Source organism: Macrotis lagotis, chromosome 8 (genome assembly GCF_037893015.1).
Source record: "Macrotis lagotis isolate mMagLag1 chromosome 8, bilby.v1.9.chrom.fasta, whole genome shotgun sequence".
Lineage (NCBI taxonomy): Eukaryota > Metazoa > Chordata > Mammalia > Peramelemorphia > Peramelidae > Macrotis > Macrotis lagotis.
Window position 1 is genome coordinate 57,290,143 of NC_133665.1, and position 18,101 is coordinate 57,308,243.

At 38.8% G+C, this 18,101-nt stretch overlaps 1 protein-coding gene across 1 annotated transcript in view; it reads left to right on the forward strand.

Annotated features, from left to right (window-relative positions):
* Positions 1-18,101, forward strand: part of CACNA1H (calcium voltage-gated channel subunit alpha1 H) — a 446,470-nt gene that overhangs the window by 234,326 nt on the left and 194,043 nt on the right. Inside the window, exons 2-3 of the mRNA XM_074197130.1 lie at positions 14,326-14,438; positions 15,157-15,290. Of these exons, the coding sequence (XP_074053231.1) occupies positions 14,326-14,438; positions 15,157-15,290 (247 nt within the window). The remainder of the gene's footprint in view (positions 1-14,325; positions 14,439-15,156; positions 15,291-18,101) is intronic.

Sequence of the window (18,101 nt, forward strand, 5' to 3'; positions counted from 1 at the left end):
GTAATGGTTTTACCATTCAGAGGTTGTGAGCTCATTTGTGATACCTGCTGATCAATAGGAGGCATCATGGTGTCATGTAAAGATACTCAGTCAGGAGTCAGGAGACCTGGGTTCCAATCCTGTTTATGTCACGTACTGGCTGTCTGATCTTGGACTCATTCCCTCCCTTCTTTGGAATTTGCTTTCTACATCTGCAAAACGAGTGTTTTGGGCTCTCTTGGGTCCTCTCTAGCTCTGACATTCTATGGTCTAATTCGCCTTTCAGCTCTGACATTCTGGATTGCATTTTCTAAGGGCCCTTTCAAGCTCTGACATGCTTTGTTGAATCACTCAATCGATGCTGAGGATTTTTACTGTTAAATTGCTCAGGGCAATGGAGTTTGAGGGAGAGATACAAAATCTCATACCCAGAAGAGAAGGAAAAGAACCCAAAGGGGGAGGCAGAAGGAAAGAAGAAACCCCCTAGAGTTTCAGCAGCCTTGACTCATGCTGAGTTCCTGATGGAGCGAAAAGGAAATGTCAGAATTAGTTGTATAGATTGTCAGACCTGGAGGAATCTGAAGAATGATTTTATCCCAACCCCTTCTCCCCAGCAGTCCTTGTGACCAGCTCTCTATGCGGTTAGCTTGTCCTTTTATTCAACATCCAGCTCCAAAGCCCCTAGGATGGGCTTATACTTCCTCTTCTGCAGATGATGGACACATCAAACAGCTCTGAGCATTGACCTTGGGTGGAATTTCTGAGATTCACACCCTCACGCATTTGCGCCCCTGCTTTTCAACTCCTTCCCTTCCCATGCCCCATGACCATCTTGATGTCACTGAGGCCTTGGGAAGTTGGACAGAGGGTTGAGATGAGAAAACTCCTCTCTTCTCAGACCCTAGTATGATGCTAGACATATTATAGATGCTACATAGAGATTCAACTCAATTCAACACAGCTCAATTAAATTGAGTAAGATTTTAGTAAGTTGATACTATATGTCATATACTATGCCAGCTGCTGAGGATAAAAACAAACAAAAAATGGTAGTTCTTGACCTCAAGGAGCTTATCTTCTATTCATTTGATCCACATATAAGATTTAACAACCAAATCTACAGAAAAGTCTTCCTCTGATATGGTATGTTATCATAGTCTAGAGGCAACTCCAAGGTTGGCAAAGTTTATTCCTGCAGAGGCCAAGTTTCAGATGGTCCTGCCAAAACAGAATGGCATTGAGAATGGTTTCTACAATGGATTTACTTTATGTATATCTATTGGTAACCTCAATATTTAGTATATAGTCTTGTGCAATAGTAAGCACTTCATATATAGGTTCTGAATTCAGTTCAGTTCAGTTGTTGACCATTCTCATTAAATACATCCCTCTACTTAGATGTGGGACCAGTGGGAAGGGAAGAACATTTAAGAAAACATGATCCTTGTCACACACGTACACACCCAAACTCCAAGCACTAGCCCAGAAACCATACATAATGTAAGGTCTGAGAATAAAAATAAGTTATATCCTCTTGGGAAGATCTGTTCTGCCACATCATAGGGACTGAGATCTGGCTGGAATGAGTGGGGCTTTAGGCAAAGGCCTGGAGAGAGTATGCAGCTGCTGAAATGAAGGCACCTTGATCAATATATTCTGGTTATAATAGACAGAATCATATACTGGGGAATCAAGAGACCCAGAAACCAGTTAGATTCTAAGTGAACCAGTCAAAATTACATAGATGGTAATTGTTAGAGCCAAGATTTGAAGCCCTGAGTTAGAAAACCATATTTCAGATCAAATCTTTTTCTACCTATTCTACAAAGAAGGAAATAAAGGCCCAGAGAGAAGAGATTTGCATAAAATCATGGAATAAGTGAGCAGCAGAGCTGAGCCTGGAACCCAGGTAAATGTACTTTCAGGTGTGTGAAACTATTTCAGCCAAAATGGGAGATGGAGAGGGGAAGCAAATGGGATGCCCACATGCCAGCACAATATGGGCAATATACCCTTCCCCCCAGTCCCCTGGCTCATCCCAAGAACAGCAGCTCTTGCATTATTGATGTCAAGTGTTTTACAAAATCGAAAGTAAAAGCAATTGTTGTTTTTGGCCCCCAGCCCATATAGAATACACAATATGGAAGGTGATGAATTTGGGAGAAATTTTTCTGAATCATTTGAAGTAAGTAGGGAGGGGAAGAAGGAGACAAAATCTCAAGAACATATATGCCTTAGAGTAAACAGCAGGGTTCCCCTTGTCTCTCCATATACAGAGGTCTCACAGATCTAACCCCTTTAACTTTTAACCCTTCAGTCTAGCCTTGGACATCCACCAAAATCACGGATCTAATATATTTCTAGCTTTCTTCAGCAATATTTTACATATAACCATAGAATATCAAATCTAGAAGGAGCTTCCTAGAGCATCTAACCAACCACCTCCTGCACACACACACACACACACACACACACGCACGCATGTACGCACGCACGCACCCCTCCAATTTACAGATGAGAAGTTGGAGATCCAGTGAGGCAGAACCATAACTAGAAATTCTGGTACCTGAGAAAATTCAGTTGAATTTTTGTCTGTTTCTCCACTCTTTATGTCTTTCTGTGTCTCTCTTTCTTTCCTTTTCTTCTCCTCCTCCTCTTCTTTCTGCTTTTCCCCCTCCTCTTTCCCTCTGTCTTACACACACACACACACACACACACACACACACACACACACACACACACACACACTATTTCTCCAGTCGGCTTTAGTAACACCAGGCAACCATCAAGAATCAGTTGGCAAGGACAGTAGCAAGTAGCAAGTGGCAGTGGTGGAACCTTTATGGATCTAGCAGGACTGCTAGTCCTGGGAATTGCAGTAATGCCTAGAGGAAGTACTGCCCCAACATTGGAGTCCTGAGGAAAATCTCCAGTCACCTTGTCCTAATTATGTTTCTGCGATATCCAACATGCTACCCCAAAAGCTGCTTCGAGGGTATATTCCCAAGGCTTCATCTCTTCCTCCTCAATCTCCATCAGAAAAAAGCAAGACATCACCACTTCCAATCATAGGAAAATCACTTTCCCTCCCTATTACTCAGTTTCCTTATCTGTAAAATGAGGGAGCTGGAGTAGGGCATTTCTGAGTTACTTTCAAGCTCTAACTTTCTCAACTGTTTCAGTCATTATCATATCTCTAAGAGTCAAAAGACCATAACCCAGAGTACAATGGACCCTGACCTCTTACTGCCCTCCTTTCAGGATCAGATTTCTTCTCTGACTCTCAGTCTTAGCTCCACCCAAAAATGTAGGGTGGGGTGTGTTGGAGTCAGAATTCTGCCCCCCACCTCTCTCACTCTTACTCTGTCTCTCTGTCTCTCTCTGTGTCTCTCTGTTTCTCTCTCTCTCTCTCTCTCTCTCTCTCTCTCTCTCTCTCTCTCTCTTTCTCTTTGCCCCCTCTCTCCTCCTTCCATTTCTCTTTCCGTATGTCTCTCTCCTCCCTCTTATTTCTCCTTTTGTCTATTTGTCTTTTTGTCTTTATGTCTTTCTGTGTCTCTCTTTTTCTTCTCCTCCTCCTTCTCCTTCTGCTTCTCTTTCTCTCATACACATGTGGGCACACACACACACACACACACCACACCCCTACCTCTCCCCTTCCATATTATTGCTAGAAGAGTATCCACCATGTCTGTGACTCAATATCTCAATCCCAGTCTGTCCTACAATTCCCCAGACAAACAGTAAGTGACATCCCTCTCTTCCTATTCTATTCTCAATGCCTGAGAGACTTAGCCCCTGGTCCCAGCAGGAGCATACTACAGAGGCCCTCCAGGGATTTAGGAATGGGTCTTAATCATAATGCTTCTGGCATTCTAGCTAGGACTTTGAGGGCTCATCCTAATTAATTGGTGGTTATGTTTCCATAATTGCATGATTTTTTTCCCCTTTAAATCTGAGCAATACAGCCATAGTGATACTATTACAATAGTAAATTCAGGGAATCCTCTGGAGGACCAGAAGCATAGAGTTTCTGACCAGAATTGTTGTAGGACATCTGATTAAAAACATTTTTATAGGATTTATAGTTTCCAAGCCCTTTTGCAGATGACAAAACTGAGGTGCAAATAAATTAGGTTATTTGGACTCAAGCCAAACCCCTCTAATTCAAAAAGCTAGATTGTTGATGGAATTATTCTCCACAGCTTATAGAAAGGGATATCAAAAGCACATCTGAGACATGTAGATTGAAGGGGTAGGATGAGTTTAAAGTGTGGCTCTTCTTACTAAATATTTGTAAAAGTTATAGGTGGTGTTTAATCTGTAAATCCCTTATTTGTAAAAACCATAAAGGGAATATCCCTACTTTCCTTTCCACTTCAGTAGAAGTTTTTAAGGAAAACAGCTTTGATTATTAAACATAAATTACTTCCTAGTCTTAAAAAAAAATCATTGAACTAAGGTCAGAAAACATGGGTTCCAGAATCATCTCTGATACTTACTAACATGTGATATTAGGTATTGTCTCTAAAATTTAATTTCCTTATCCTTATAAGGATAAAGATGGATTAAATGATACCAAAAGTTTCTTCAGCTGTAATGACCAAATAAATAGTAAATACAGTATAATTTTGGGCATTCTACATACGATTTCTGCACTTAAGATTACTGATTTGGAGGTGAAGAATCTGGGATATTCTCTAAGGTCCTCTCTACATCTAAACTGCTATTATTGATTATGACTGATCTATAGAAAAAATTCTCATTAAAAGGATTCCTATGCCAAGAATGACATAAAATATCACCAAGGATGGTTCTATAACCTGAAAAAGAAATAAGCAAGTCATATAACTAGAAGAAATGTTCCAAATAATCAATACATATTCACTATTCTCACCTATGTACTACCAAGAAACCTAGAGTAAAATTTGTCCTTCATCTATATTATCATACATAGAGCAGCTCTGGAGAGTATTCCAGGACAAGAAAGCATGTACATGAGTTTAAACTTCTATTGTGAAAGGGAACATTGTCACAGATTCATGAAATCTATATATCAGTAGCTTATTAAAACTTGAATAATTATTGGTAGAATGTTGGACACAATGTTGGACCTGAGATAATTTAAACAGAATAAAGTTATTAATATATTTGTGATCATAAAGGTAATTAAACATTTTAGTGGCATCATTTAGGGAGATATATATGTATATATGCACATAAATATATATTAGATTGCATATATAAACATATATTATATTAAAATGCCCTTTTCCAGAGAATATTTTCTAAGTGTCCAAGAATTAAAAAGAGTTTGTCCAAGTGGAAGAAAAAAAAGAAAGGGATATCAAAACTAACCAAAAGGGGCAGCTAGGTGGTGCGGTGGATAGAGCACTGGCCCTGGAGTCAGGAGTACCTGAGTTCAAATCCAGCCTCAGACACTTAATAATTACGTAGCTGTGTAGCCTTGTCCAAGCCACTTAACCCCATTGCCTTGCAAAAAAATAAAAATAAAAACCTAAAAAAACTAACCAAAGAAGAGTATGGCTAGCTCCAGATTATGCAGCAGATAAGCCATAGAGATGGGAATAACACCCAACTCTCCCTCTCACGGGAGTGACCCTGGTCAGCTTCTCCTTCTCATTTCTGTGTCCTTACTCTATCTTCTTCCTTAGGTTCCATGGCTCTGATACTGCTTTTGACCTTATGTGGGAGAAGCTGCTGAGACACTTAGTTACCCTGAGATATTGAGTCCTGAATGTCTTCCTCTCCAAGAGATTGCATTCTCAAAAGATGTCCTAAAAAGGACAGAGCTTACTCCCAAAGGCAAGGAGTTCTAATGAGATATATAATATATGCTAGCAAGCTAACATTCTAATGGTGAAATTTCAGGCATCTAGGCAGGTAGTGTTAGGGAGATGCTTTTAAGCAGAAGACCTTTCTGATGACTGACCCTGCCTTTATGATTTAAGGAATCTGCAAAGTATCAGGGTTCCTGGAAAATAAAGGGGATGGGAAGCTGGCATTAATATTTTGTCAGTGGGAACATAGTATTGTCAAATTGTTCAACATCAGATACTGAAATGATTTTATTAGTGAAAATGATGCTAAAGAAGATAGATTACCATCTGTCTTGCCATAGCCCCCAAGGAAACCTCCCCTATGGATTGTCTTGCCCTATTAGAATATGAGCTTTGTATTGCTAGTGCTTAGTAGTATACTCTGCACATAGTAAATTTTTAGTAATTTGTTTTTTCACTTATTTATTCATTCATAGATTCATAGGGGTCATGAGTGGTAGATAGAGCTCTTGATCTGGAGTCAGGAAGATATGAGTTCAAATCCAGCCTCAAACATTTACTAACTTATATGACCTTAGTTAAATCATTCAACATCTTTCTGACTCAGTTTCTCATTGTAAAATGTGAATAATAATAATAGCACCTACTTCCCAGGGTTGTTTTGAAGAACAAATGAGATAATATTCCTAAAGTACTTAGCATCATGCCTAGCTCATAGAAGGAATTTAATTAATTCTTGTTTCCTTCTCATCTGTCTATGTGTTTTTCAAGAATCCTTTTCCCCTCTACAAATCAAGGCTAGTCAGCAAGCATTTTTAAGCACTGTGTTAAACTCTGAGGGGATACAAAGAAGGTACAAGTAAGGACAAACCAGCAGGCTAGTAGTTATGTATTCCTAGGTAAGGCATTTCATGGCAAAGCTTCAATTTCCTCATCTCTAAAATGAACATTTTAACACCTTTATATTATAGTACATAATAATATGTAAGTTCTTATCCTTCTAGGGATGATCATGGTCATGTTCACAACCTACTAGATCAGAGATGGAACATGAAAAATAGACTTGGAAATGGGGTACTTGATCTGATCTTTGTGTCCAAGGGTTCATCTACCTTGCCTGATTGGCATAGCACACTACCTAAAGGGGAGGATTAAATGACCCTAGTTTGGACAAATCATAGGGAAGGAGCCTGTCTGGTCATTTTATCAACTAGACCCATTTATTCCTACACTGTGCCTGCCTCCCAGCCCTATATAGTCAGGAATAGTTCTGCTCTCTGCTGTTGTCACTGGGTGCCACCTGATAAAGCTTCCCTTATCCATCACTAGCCAAGTTCATTACTTCTCCTAATGAGCACCGACTTTGGGGGTTTATCTGTATGGCCCACTTGAGAGCCTGCTTAACCAAAATACCTGCTGAATGTCATTTGCCGCCTGGGTCATGAATCATCTGCAGAGCTCAATGCATTCCTCAGACAAGCATGTCTGGGTTCTCAAAATACACCTGTAGGGTAAGAGGGCAGAGTCTCAAAACAACTGCCATATCAAAAATGGAGCTGAAGCTGTCACTGTAAGGTCTTCTCAAAAACTGAGCCCTTTCCAGAAGGGCTGATTTCCCAGTCATGTGAAAATAGTACCTAGCAGTGCCATAAGATGCTGGATATTTAGGGGAGTGACTCTCAGATGGGAATGCCTGGGCTACTTCCTTTCCAGTTAGAAACTGGTGAAAGGACATTGGAGCAACCTGGGAGATAGACAGAGGAATTCAGATATGTCAGGAAATTTTCTCCTTAAGAAACACCAAAAGCTGTATTTGAGTTATCTTTCCACACCTCAAAGGCTCCTTTGGGTCAAAGTTTTTCTCTCTGAAAATCCAAACTACCATAAACTAAAGTTAGGTAGTCTTATTCAGTCACCCCATATCAGAAACCCTCATTTCCTCCTTAATAATTTCCATAACACTGTCCTACCTCAGGGCAATATTTATCTGCTGCAGGTTCACTGCTATCCAGTGTCCCAATGCTGAATCAGTCAACTTCCCGAAGCTTCCCCCAAACCTCAGACAATGGGGCTGACCACCTCTTTAATCTTGCCAATGATCACATTTGCTGGTGATGTTACCCTGATCTAGAGAAGCTTCCTTACTTGCAAACCTTCAATACAAAGGGTGGCTTCATAGTACGATCTTCAAACTTCCTTTCTACCCAACAACCTGGGCTCAAAAGATGCTTCCAAATGTCTCATATGTAAAAATGTTGTTATACAAGTTGATTTTCAACCTAGTCTGTGGTCAATTAAGGGATCAAGATGGAAAGAGAAGGGAAAGGGAAAAAGGAAGAAGGGAAGAGAGGAAGAAAGATAGAAGGAAAGGCAGCCAAATAGAAATATGGAGACACAAAATGGAAGATAACACAAAAGCATGCAGGCAGAGACCAGGAGAGGCAAAATGAGAAATTCAGATGGAGAAAAAAGAAAAGAAGACATAGATTTTCAAAAAGCAATGTCTCCATTGTGAAACCTATTCAGTGATTATCACCAAATATAGTAGAATCTGTCCTGTGTCTCACCCACAGCAAGTGTAAATGTATCTAATGCTATCTCATATATTCCATGCTTTATCATTTAAAAAAGTGATTTTACATTCATGATCTCACTTGATCCTCAAAACATACCTGAATAGCAAGACAAGTCTGAGTAGTATGATGTAGTTGTAGTTGATAGAAGTCAGTTTCAAAGCTAGGAAGATCTGGGTTCAAGTCCTAACTCTGATACATACTGGTTATATGGTTCCGATCAAGTCACTTATCCTCTATGCTCTAGGTAAATCTCTAAAAATACAAGTTGAAGAGAACATATTTAACAATACGGTAAAGGGAATTTATTCCCTTGGGAGTTCTCTATACCAATGATATCACAGGTTCAGTCTCTGTCTTTATTGAAGATTTGTAAAGAATTTTACAAATGTCTCATTTGATCTTCACAGCAACCCCAGGAAGGATAATTGTTATTGTTCCCATTTTATATATGAGGAAATTGAAGTAGGCATTAAGTACCTTGCCCAGGGTCTTACAGCTAATAAATGTCTAAGGCCAAATTTGCACTCAGATCTCCATGTCCATGTCCAGCACACTAATCCCCTGTGTCACCTAGCTATTCAGAGTTTCAGTGAATTAACCAGGGTCACACAAGAAATTAGTTGCAGAATCAGAACTATAACACAGTTATCCTAAGAGCCAGGCTACAGCTCCTTCTCCTTTCCATACAAGGGGAGACTAGGTTTCCATGTGTCTAGGTTCAGCAAATGCAAATAATGTATGACAAGCTGTGACTTTCAATTAGAGCTGTCTATGCTTGGTATATTAGAGTGCACCTGTGTCCCAGAGGTAACCTTACATGGGAATGTTAGGTATCCAATTAACTTAAGAGAAACCCTGGATAACATTCTTCTTCCTGAGCCATCAACCCAGTTCTGCTCTTTCCGTTCTAAAGGATGTGAAATCATCAAGAGATATACAGGACCCAGAGATAAAGGACTTAAGAGATGTTCACTTTGGATGGGGACCTCAGTGAGAATAAGTTAGACTCTACACCATATTAAACAATGATTGATTAACTTAGATATAATTGAAAATATAGGCTGAGGTCTTGCTGGATGATAAATAGCAATTGAATCATGTTTTACATAATCAATTAGTGTTTAATTAGTCTACAAGGAAAGCCCACCTTATTTTTCTTAGTTGCCGTGGTTACACAGCTAATTGAAAAGGGTAGGTAAATATGCTATAGTGTAAAGAACTGCACATCTAACCATAGCTCCCAAGAACTCCTTTATCTGATTTGTTTAAAAAAAAATGATTTCTAGTCATCCTTCCAGAACACGAGCAAATCTTTTCTCTTTTAGAGCTTCATGTTCTTCCTATTTTTTTCTGTCTTTGTGACCCCTTCACTTAGTACAATGTCTGGCATATGAGAGATGTTTAATAATTGCTTGTTTATTGATTGATTATGTGATCTATAAAATGAAGGAGTTGGATTGCTTGTTATCTACATTCCCTCCCAGCTCTTGATTAATATATCAATCACCTAACAGTCATTCATCAAACATTCACTACATGCTGAACACTGCTTGGGATTAAGGATGCAAAGACAAAGAATGAAATGATCCCCCCTGGAAGCACCCCCAACAATTATGGGAAAGAAGGGGGATGGGGAGGAAAGAGAGCCAGCATGAATAATTATAAAGCGATGAATGAGCTCCAAAACATACCCACAAAAAAATTTGTAGACTTTGTTTGGAGAACAATCTGGCAGCATGAAGTAAAAGTTACAATATAATCATGCCCTTTGACACAACAGTCCTATTGTTGGAAGCATACCCTTTCAAGTGTCATCAAAAACAAACAAACAAAAAATGCCATCTATTCAAAGATTTTTTTTAGCAACATTATTTGTAAGTGCAAAAAAGAAAAACGAAAACACTGAAAACAACCTAAATGTCCAACAATAAGAGAATATATAAATAAATCATACTACAGTGTACTGATGGAATGGAATATTATAATGCAATTAAGAAAGACAAGTATGATTAATATAAAGAAATCTCGAAAGACCTTGATGAAATAAGAAAAGGGGGGGAAAAGCAGAACCAGATCAAAGTACATTCTAAGTGACCTTAGAAGAACCAAAATGAATAAAGGTGAATGGATAAGCAAATATGCTGAACTGAGACTTGGAAAGAGTACCTGAGAAGCTTATATGACATTTTATGGGGAAGGCCAGAGAGAGAGAGAGAGAAGGGCTAGATCTATGATTTTTATTCATATAGGGAACTTCCAGGTAGGAAACCTCCTTCTACCAGGATAGTGGTGATTTTTTAAATTTTTCAACAACATCATAGAGAATTTAGAGAAAAAGGAGCATTGAAAAGATGTATAACTTGCCCAGGATCATAAGCTCAGTCCTGTTTATCAAATGCAGAATATATCTAGCATTTTATGAACTTTATTTAAATGCTGCAAAGTCCATTTCATTAGGTGTATTGATGCTTAATATTGTTGTGTTTCTTTTTTCAAAATTATTTATTTTTAGCTTTTTTTCAATTTTTAACTCTCACTTCTCTTCCTTCTTCCAGCCCTCCCAACCTATTGAGAAGGCAAGCAGTATGATATTAATTATACTTATGAAATCATACAAAACATATTTCTATATTAGCATGTCATAAAAAACAAGAAAAATAAAGTGAACAATTATACTTCATTTTGTTCTGTGAGTTCATCAATTCTCTTAGTAGAGATAGGAAGCATTTTTCATCATGGCTCCTTTGAAAATATCTTGGATCATATTATTGATCTAAGTAGCTAAGTCCTTTACAATTGATCATGGCTATAGTATTACTATGACTTTATACAATGTTTTCCTGATTCTGTTCACTTTACTTTGTATCAACCCAATTAGTTATTTCTAGGATTTTTCTGAAGCCATCTCTCACACATCATTTCTTATAGCACATTAGTGTTCCATCATAATTACTATGCTTAGCCATCTCCCCAATTGATGGGCATTCCCTCAATTTCCAATTCCTTCCTCCCATGATACAGTTGCTCTAAGTATTTTGTACATATAGCTTCTATAAGTATTTTTGTACATATAGGGTAAAGTCCTAGTAGTGGTATTTCTGGGTCAAAGTGTATGCACAGCTTTATAGTCCTTTGGGTATAGTTCCAAATTGTTCTCCAAGATAGTTGGACCAGTTCACAACTCCACCAACTATGCATTGTTGTTTAGTCATTCAATTCTGGTCCAAATCTAGGTGACGCTATGAACTTTTGTCCATGGAATTTTCTTGACAAGGATACTGTGGTGATTTGCCATTTTCTTCTCCAGTGTATCCCTGTTTTATAGATGAGGAACTGAAGCAAATAAAAGTTAAGTGACTTACCTAGAGTACCACAACTAAAGGTGTTTGAGATCAGATTTGAACTCAGATCTTCCTTACTCCAAGTTTATTATCTCTATTTTTCCATACTCCCAGTAGCTTAATATTATTAATTATAAACCATTAAAAAAGACACACTCATCTCTAGTTTTGTACTCTATTGAGCACTTTGTTGTGGACTCATTTGCCAAACAAACTCATCTTTTTCCTGTAAAATTTTCTTCAGACTTATGATAAATTGAACACTCAAGGAAGTTCATACCTATGGGGATAGGTGCCAAGGAAGAGGAGTTTCTGCCCTAGAACAAAGAGAAGTAACACTGCCCTGAACTGATCACTTGGAAACCTCAAATTCTAGTCCACATCCAGTGCCATTAAGTTGAGTAAGTGAGGCATTGGGCAAGTCCCTCCTTCCTCAGTTGCTCTATTTGCACAATGAAACAATCTGATAAAGTGAGTCCCATAGTTTCTTCAGGTCCAACATTGTGTAATTCTATTTATGAATTTGAGGATAATTGAGAGGTCCTCTACTAGTAGTTCCCAGAAAGTAATCCAAGGGGAAGTGGCTCTGAGCAAGTTTCTAGGTCTAACTATGGTCAGAGCAGGCACAACTGCTATGATGACATAAAAAGCACACTGAACCCTTTTCCTCAGAGGGCTCCAGGGGTAAAAGGCCACTAACTTGTGGCCATCTCCTAATTCTACTGTACTAAGGTTAAATGACTAGCATTAACCCATCCATGGGTCTATAAGTCCAGGGCAGCTAGGTGGTATATGGACTGCCCAGATAGAGTGCCAGTTCTGAAGTCAGGAAGACTTATCTTCCTGAGTTCAAATTCAGCCTCAGATAGTTCCTCATCTGTAAAATGAGTTGGAGAAGGAAATGGTAAACCACTCCAGTATCTTTGCCAAGAAAACCCCAATGGGGCCCATAAAGAATCAGATATGACTGAAATGTACAATAAAAACTGAAAATAAAGTGGTGCTACATTGTGGAAAGAAACTAGCAGTGAAAAGACCTGAGTTCTCAACCCAATTGTCACTAATTTTCCATGTGACCTTGGACAACCTCTTTGGAGTTTAGTACAACAAGATCCCTTCTAGCTTTGATAATTTTTGCATTCTCTGGGTAGATAGACTGGAAATCAGGTTGCAAAATGGAGGGAGGGGAAGTGGAAGTAAAGGAGGATAGTACAGAAATATGTTCATCAAAAAAGTGTAATCTGTGCCATCAGGGATCTTATAATCCAATAGGAAAAGTGGGGCATTCTTAGATGCAATATGAGATAGTGAGAAATAAAATTCAGTAGGAGGAATAAAGGTGCTACAATGAATGGAATTGAAAGCTGGAAACATTTAAATCTCAGTTATGACAACTTGTGTGACTAAAAACCAATCCTTTAGCCTTTCTGAGGCTCAGTTTACTCATCTGTAAAACAGGGATAATAATCTTTGCACTATATTCCCTGGAGGATAGTTGTGCGAGAAGTTGATTTGTTTGCAAAGCTGTAATGTGCTATGGAAGCATGAGCTATTATCATGGTGATACAAATCATAGCATGATCTCTTGTGCTATTGGATCAAGCAATCTTACATTGTGACAGACAATATATAGAAGATGCAAAAATGGAAAAGAAATAGTCCCTGCCCTCCAGGGGCTTACATTCTATCAAAGGAGACAATTTGCACATATAAATAGATATAAAATAAATACAAGGGGTTATGTGTAGGTATTGGTGGGGATCATGAAAAGCTTAATGTAGAAGATGGTGCATAAATTGAGCTTTGAAGGATATTAATGATGCTAAACAGCTGATTGTGGAGAGGTTGTACATTCTAGAGCAAGAGAATGTAATGAAACATGAAAAAGTGAGGAAAATATCACTTCTGACAGGGTAAATCAGAAAATACAACTTTTTTTTTTTTAGTTTTTGTAAGGCAATGGGGTTAAGTGGCTTGCCCAAGGCCACACAGGTAGGTAATTAAGTGTCTGAGGCTGGATTTGAACTCAGCTACTCCTGACTCCAGAGATGGTGCTCTATCCACTGCACCTGAAAAGACAACTTTTAAGCCAGATTTTGAAGATTAGTAAAAAGTAAGAGGACCAGACCTGGAGTCAGGAAAACCAGAGTTCAAATTTGATCTCAGTCACTTACTAGCTATATAACTCTGGCCAAGTCAACTAGCTTTTATTTGCCTCAGTTTCCTCAACCATAAAATAGAGAGAATAATAGCTCTCCAGGTTGTTGGGAGGATCAAATGAGATAATTGTAAAGTGTTTATGGTAGAATCTGGTACATAGTAGGTGCTTTACAAGTGTTTGTTAGTGTTATATCATTATCATATTTAAAGTACTTTGCAAACCTTAAACCTGATGATGCTGCTGCTGCTACTGCTGCTGCTGATGATAATAACAGCTTTATAAGTAGAGATGTCCTTCTAGATTCTCCTACAGTGTAAACAACAACATTCAGTGAGTGAACCCTAGGGCTAATCCTGGGTTCAAGCACTGCCTACATCTTTTCTTCCTTGTTTGCACCTGGGCTCTGGTGCAGAATTTCATGGCTGCCTTGTTCTGTTTCCAACTATTGTTCTCCTTAACTCTGACCTGTACCTGGTTCGAGCATGTTAGCATGCTGGTTATCCTTTTGAACTGCGTGACCTTGGGAATGTTCCAGCCCTGTGAGGATGTGGAATGCCAGTCAGAGCGCTGCAATATCTTGGAGGTAGGATGGGGTCTAGTGAAAAGACTCAGAATGGGAGTTCAGGGAACCTAGATTCAAATTCCAGACTTTGCCAGTCACTAACTAGGTAAATTTGAATAAATCACTCCCTTCTATGATCCCATTTTCTTCATCTGTATGATGAAGGTGTTACACTAAATGGTAAATAATATCCCTTTCAATTTCAAATCCTATGATTTCATGATCCTATAATCTCAGTACTAGAGAGTTAGCAATAGTGCACTCTCTAAGGGAGCCCTCTACCTCAATGATGGAATCTAATCAATTGAACTTTAAAGAGCAATTCCCATCCTTACCTAAAACACTTATAAACTGAGGGATAAATACAGTTTATTTTCAGTTATTCACACTGAGATTTTACAAAAGGCATTGAAGTATGATTACTGGATCCCAATATGACTTTTCTTTGTTGATCATATGTATCAGTTTTAATAAATTAGCATAATGATCATTCATATATCTAAGAAAGAGTAGAAATTGTTGACATCTTTTGAGTAGACCCAGAATATGAGATAGAGTGCATGTGGGGAGAGGGAGAAGGGAAGGTCCCATAATACAGTCAGACAAAATATCCTATAGCCATTCCCTTAATCTTGGTCCAAAGACAAAATTACTTTTAAAACCCAGTCACTTGCTCCTCTGTCACAGTAAAGAAAGGGAATTATTTTCATTGATCTCTTCTTTTCCTTTACCAATTTAGGCATTTGATGACTTCATCTTTGCCTTCTTTGCTGTGGAAATGGTCATCAAGATGGTCGCCTTAGGGATCTTTGGTCAGAAGTGCTACCTGGGAGATACATGGAACCGTCTAGACTTCTTCATCGTCATGGCTGGGTCAGTAATGAGGACTCACAGACTTCATGGGACCTGGAGTAAATCCACCAATAAACAAGTATTTGTTAAGTTCCTGTTATGTGCCAGAGATTGTGATAGGTGGAAGGGATAGAAAGACAAAAAATGAGATGGTTCCTATTCTCAAGGAATTTATGCTTTCATTTAAGCATATATCTATTCATCCATATCTACTAACATCCTCTACCTATACAGATATATAAACCATGAACAGACATGCAAGCACATTCATTACCAGAAATGTATTATAGATGCATACACATTAGGGTAACTGAGTCATCACACACTTGCCATCCATTTATAATCATATTTGACAGTTTTTCCTGAAAGCCAACATATATCAGGGGTAGCTGTGTGGCATAGTGGATAGAGTTTTAGACCTGAAGTAAGCAAGTCTCTTCTTCCTAAGTTCACATCCAGCTCTATGACCCTGGACAAGTCACATAACCCTGTTTGCCTCAGTTTCCTCATCTAAAAATGAACTAGAAAAGGAAATGGTGAACCATGCCAGTATCTTTGCCAAGAAAATCCAAAAAAGAATCACAAAGAGTCAGAAATAACTAAAAATTACTACGAAAACAACAAGTCCCAGCCTAAGAGGGTCTAAGAAACTCATGCCACAAAACTTGCTTCTCATCTGGGCAAAAGTCTCTAGAAGAGAAAAATTAAGCCAAGTGAGAGAGAAAGGATCTCTCCTCATATATTTTTTAAATACATTTTTTTCAACAAACAGTCCAAGAGCACCAACTGTGTTAGGTCCCTGGCTGGTCTCCCAAGAATCTGAGAGCCAGATAGGATATTTAGGCCTTACCCTCTACTCAAGGAGCATGGAGATAAGGTATGGACACAAAACAAAGGGACAAGACCTACTCTAATCTCTAGAGGACTTCCGAACAGTTTTTTTCTTTATTTGTGAGTTTGCTTTTTTAACTGTTCAAATGTCCCTTCTAACCCTTTGTTCTCTATTCTGTGTTGCCTTTTATCTCTGATATCCACTGGCTCCATGGGTCCAAGTGCTTGGGAAAGTATTCAAGTACCTAGTACTCCCAATTTACCTCCTCCTCTTAGAATCCTTAACTTCCTTCAAGGTTCAGCTCCTATACTGCCTCTGATGAGAAGACTTTCTTGATCTCCCTAGTTTTTATCCTTTCTTCTCAAATTACCTTGTACATATTTATTTGTATATATGTTACCTCTGCCCCTTACACTAGTAAAATATAATCAATCTGAGGGCAGGCAGAGATGCCCAGATGTCCAGATCCTAGCATAATGCCTTATATATAAGTTCATTTGCAGCATGAGAACAATGAAAAATGTACTGATTTTGGAGTCAGAAAACCTGGGTTTGAATCCCAACTTTGCAACAGAATACTAATATGCCATTGGGGGAATAATTTAATTATACCTCAGCTTCCTGATGTGTAAAATGAGAGGGTTGGACTGGATAACCTCTAAGGTACCTTTTGGTTCTAGACCTGTGATCCTATGAGGATAAATTGTAATATAAAGATTTGCTATATCAGTTATTAGGTGGGTTAACAATGGCTTAACAAGATAGACTGTGGCACTATTCTCCATCTTCCCCATCAACTTGGGTTTCAGAAACCCTCCCAGATTTACCTGATCTTTTCTTTGAACAGTCAGAATATCATGGAATGACTTCTTTGCCAAAAGAAGTGGGAAACTATTTCTAAGCTTTCTGGGATAGTGGAAGTCACAACAGCTTGAGACCCAGTGTCATCTCTTTCTCCATAGTCCGGGGGCTGGAGACACATTGGAATTATTCTGGGCACTCCAGTAAGCCACAGAATGAGGATTAAGTGCACGCTGTCCACCCCCAGCCCACTCGCCCTAAGTGAGTTGATTATACTAATAACAGAGTTATGGAAGGAGGAAAGCGATAAGCAGAAAAACAGCAAACCAAGCTACAACTCTGAGCTGCTGCAACAGATGGTCATGAGATTTTCTTGCAGCAAATTGCTTCTGCCTAAACAGCAGAATTTTTAATCCATAGCCCATGTCCACCAGGAACACAAAGAAGAGGGGGGGAATGGTCTACCAGAAAATCCAGACTTGTCTCATCATCTGCCTCAGGGATACTGTCTTGAGATCATCCCAGATCCAGTTGTCTCTGTCCACATGAAACTATGCTGTTATAAACTATGCTATGCTGAATCCAAAAGTCTATAAGTACTCATAGTGTGTAGTGGCTCCCCCTAAAGTAGCATTCTTAGGGTCATATGTTCTCATGGTCATAGGAATACTGTTTATTGTTGCTATTCATGTCTGACTCTGTGACCCCACTTGGGGTTTTCTTTTTTCTATTTCTTCTTTTTTGGGGGAAGGCAATCAAGGCTAAGTGATTTGTCCAAGGTCATACATCTAATAAGTGTCTGAGGTCAGATTTAAACTCAAGTCCTCTTGACTCTGGCTTAGCTCTTTATCTACTGCACTATCTAGTTGACTCACTTGAGTTTTCCTGGCAAAGATACTGGAATGGTTTTCCATTTCTTTCTCCAGCTCATTTTACAGAAGAGAAAATAAGGCAAAAGAGGTTGCCCAGGATCACACAGCTAATAAATGTCTGAGGGTAGATTTGAATTCAGAAAGATGAGTCTTCCTGACACCAGACCGGGCACTCTATATACTGTGTCACCTCACTCACTACTCAGGAATAATATTGTGTCAAACTATTTAAGAAGTACTTATGGTGTAAGAATGTAACATGATCTCCCTTTATAGGTAAGAATACTGAGGCCCAGTATTCTAACAAGATAGCCAGTGGCACACTCA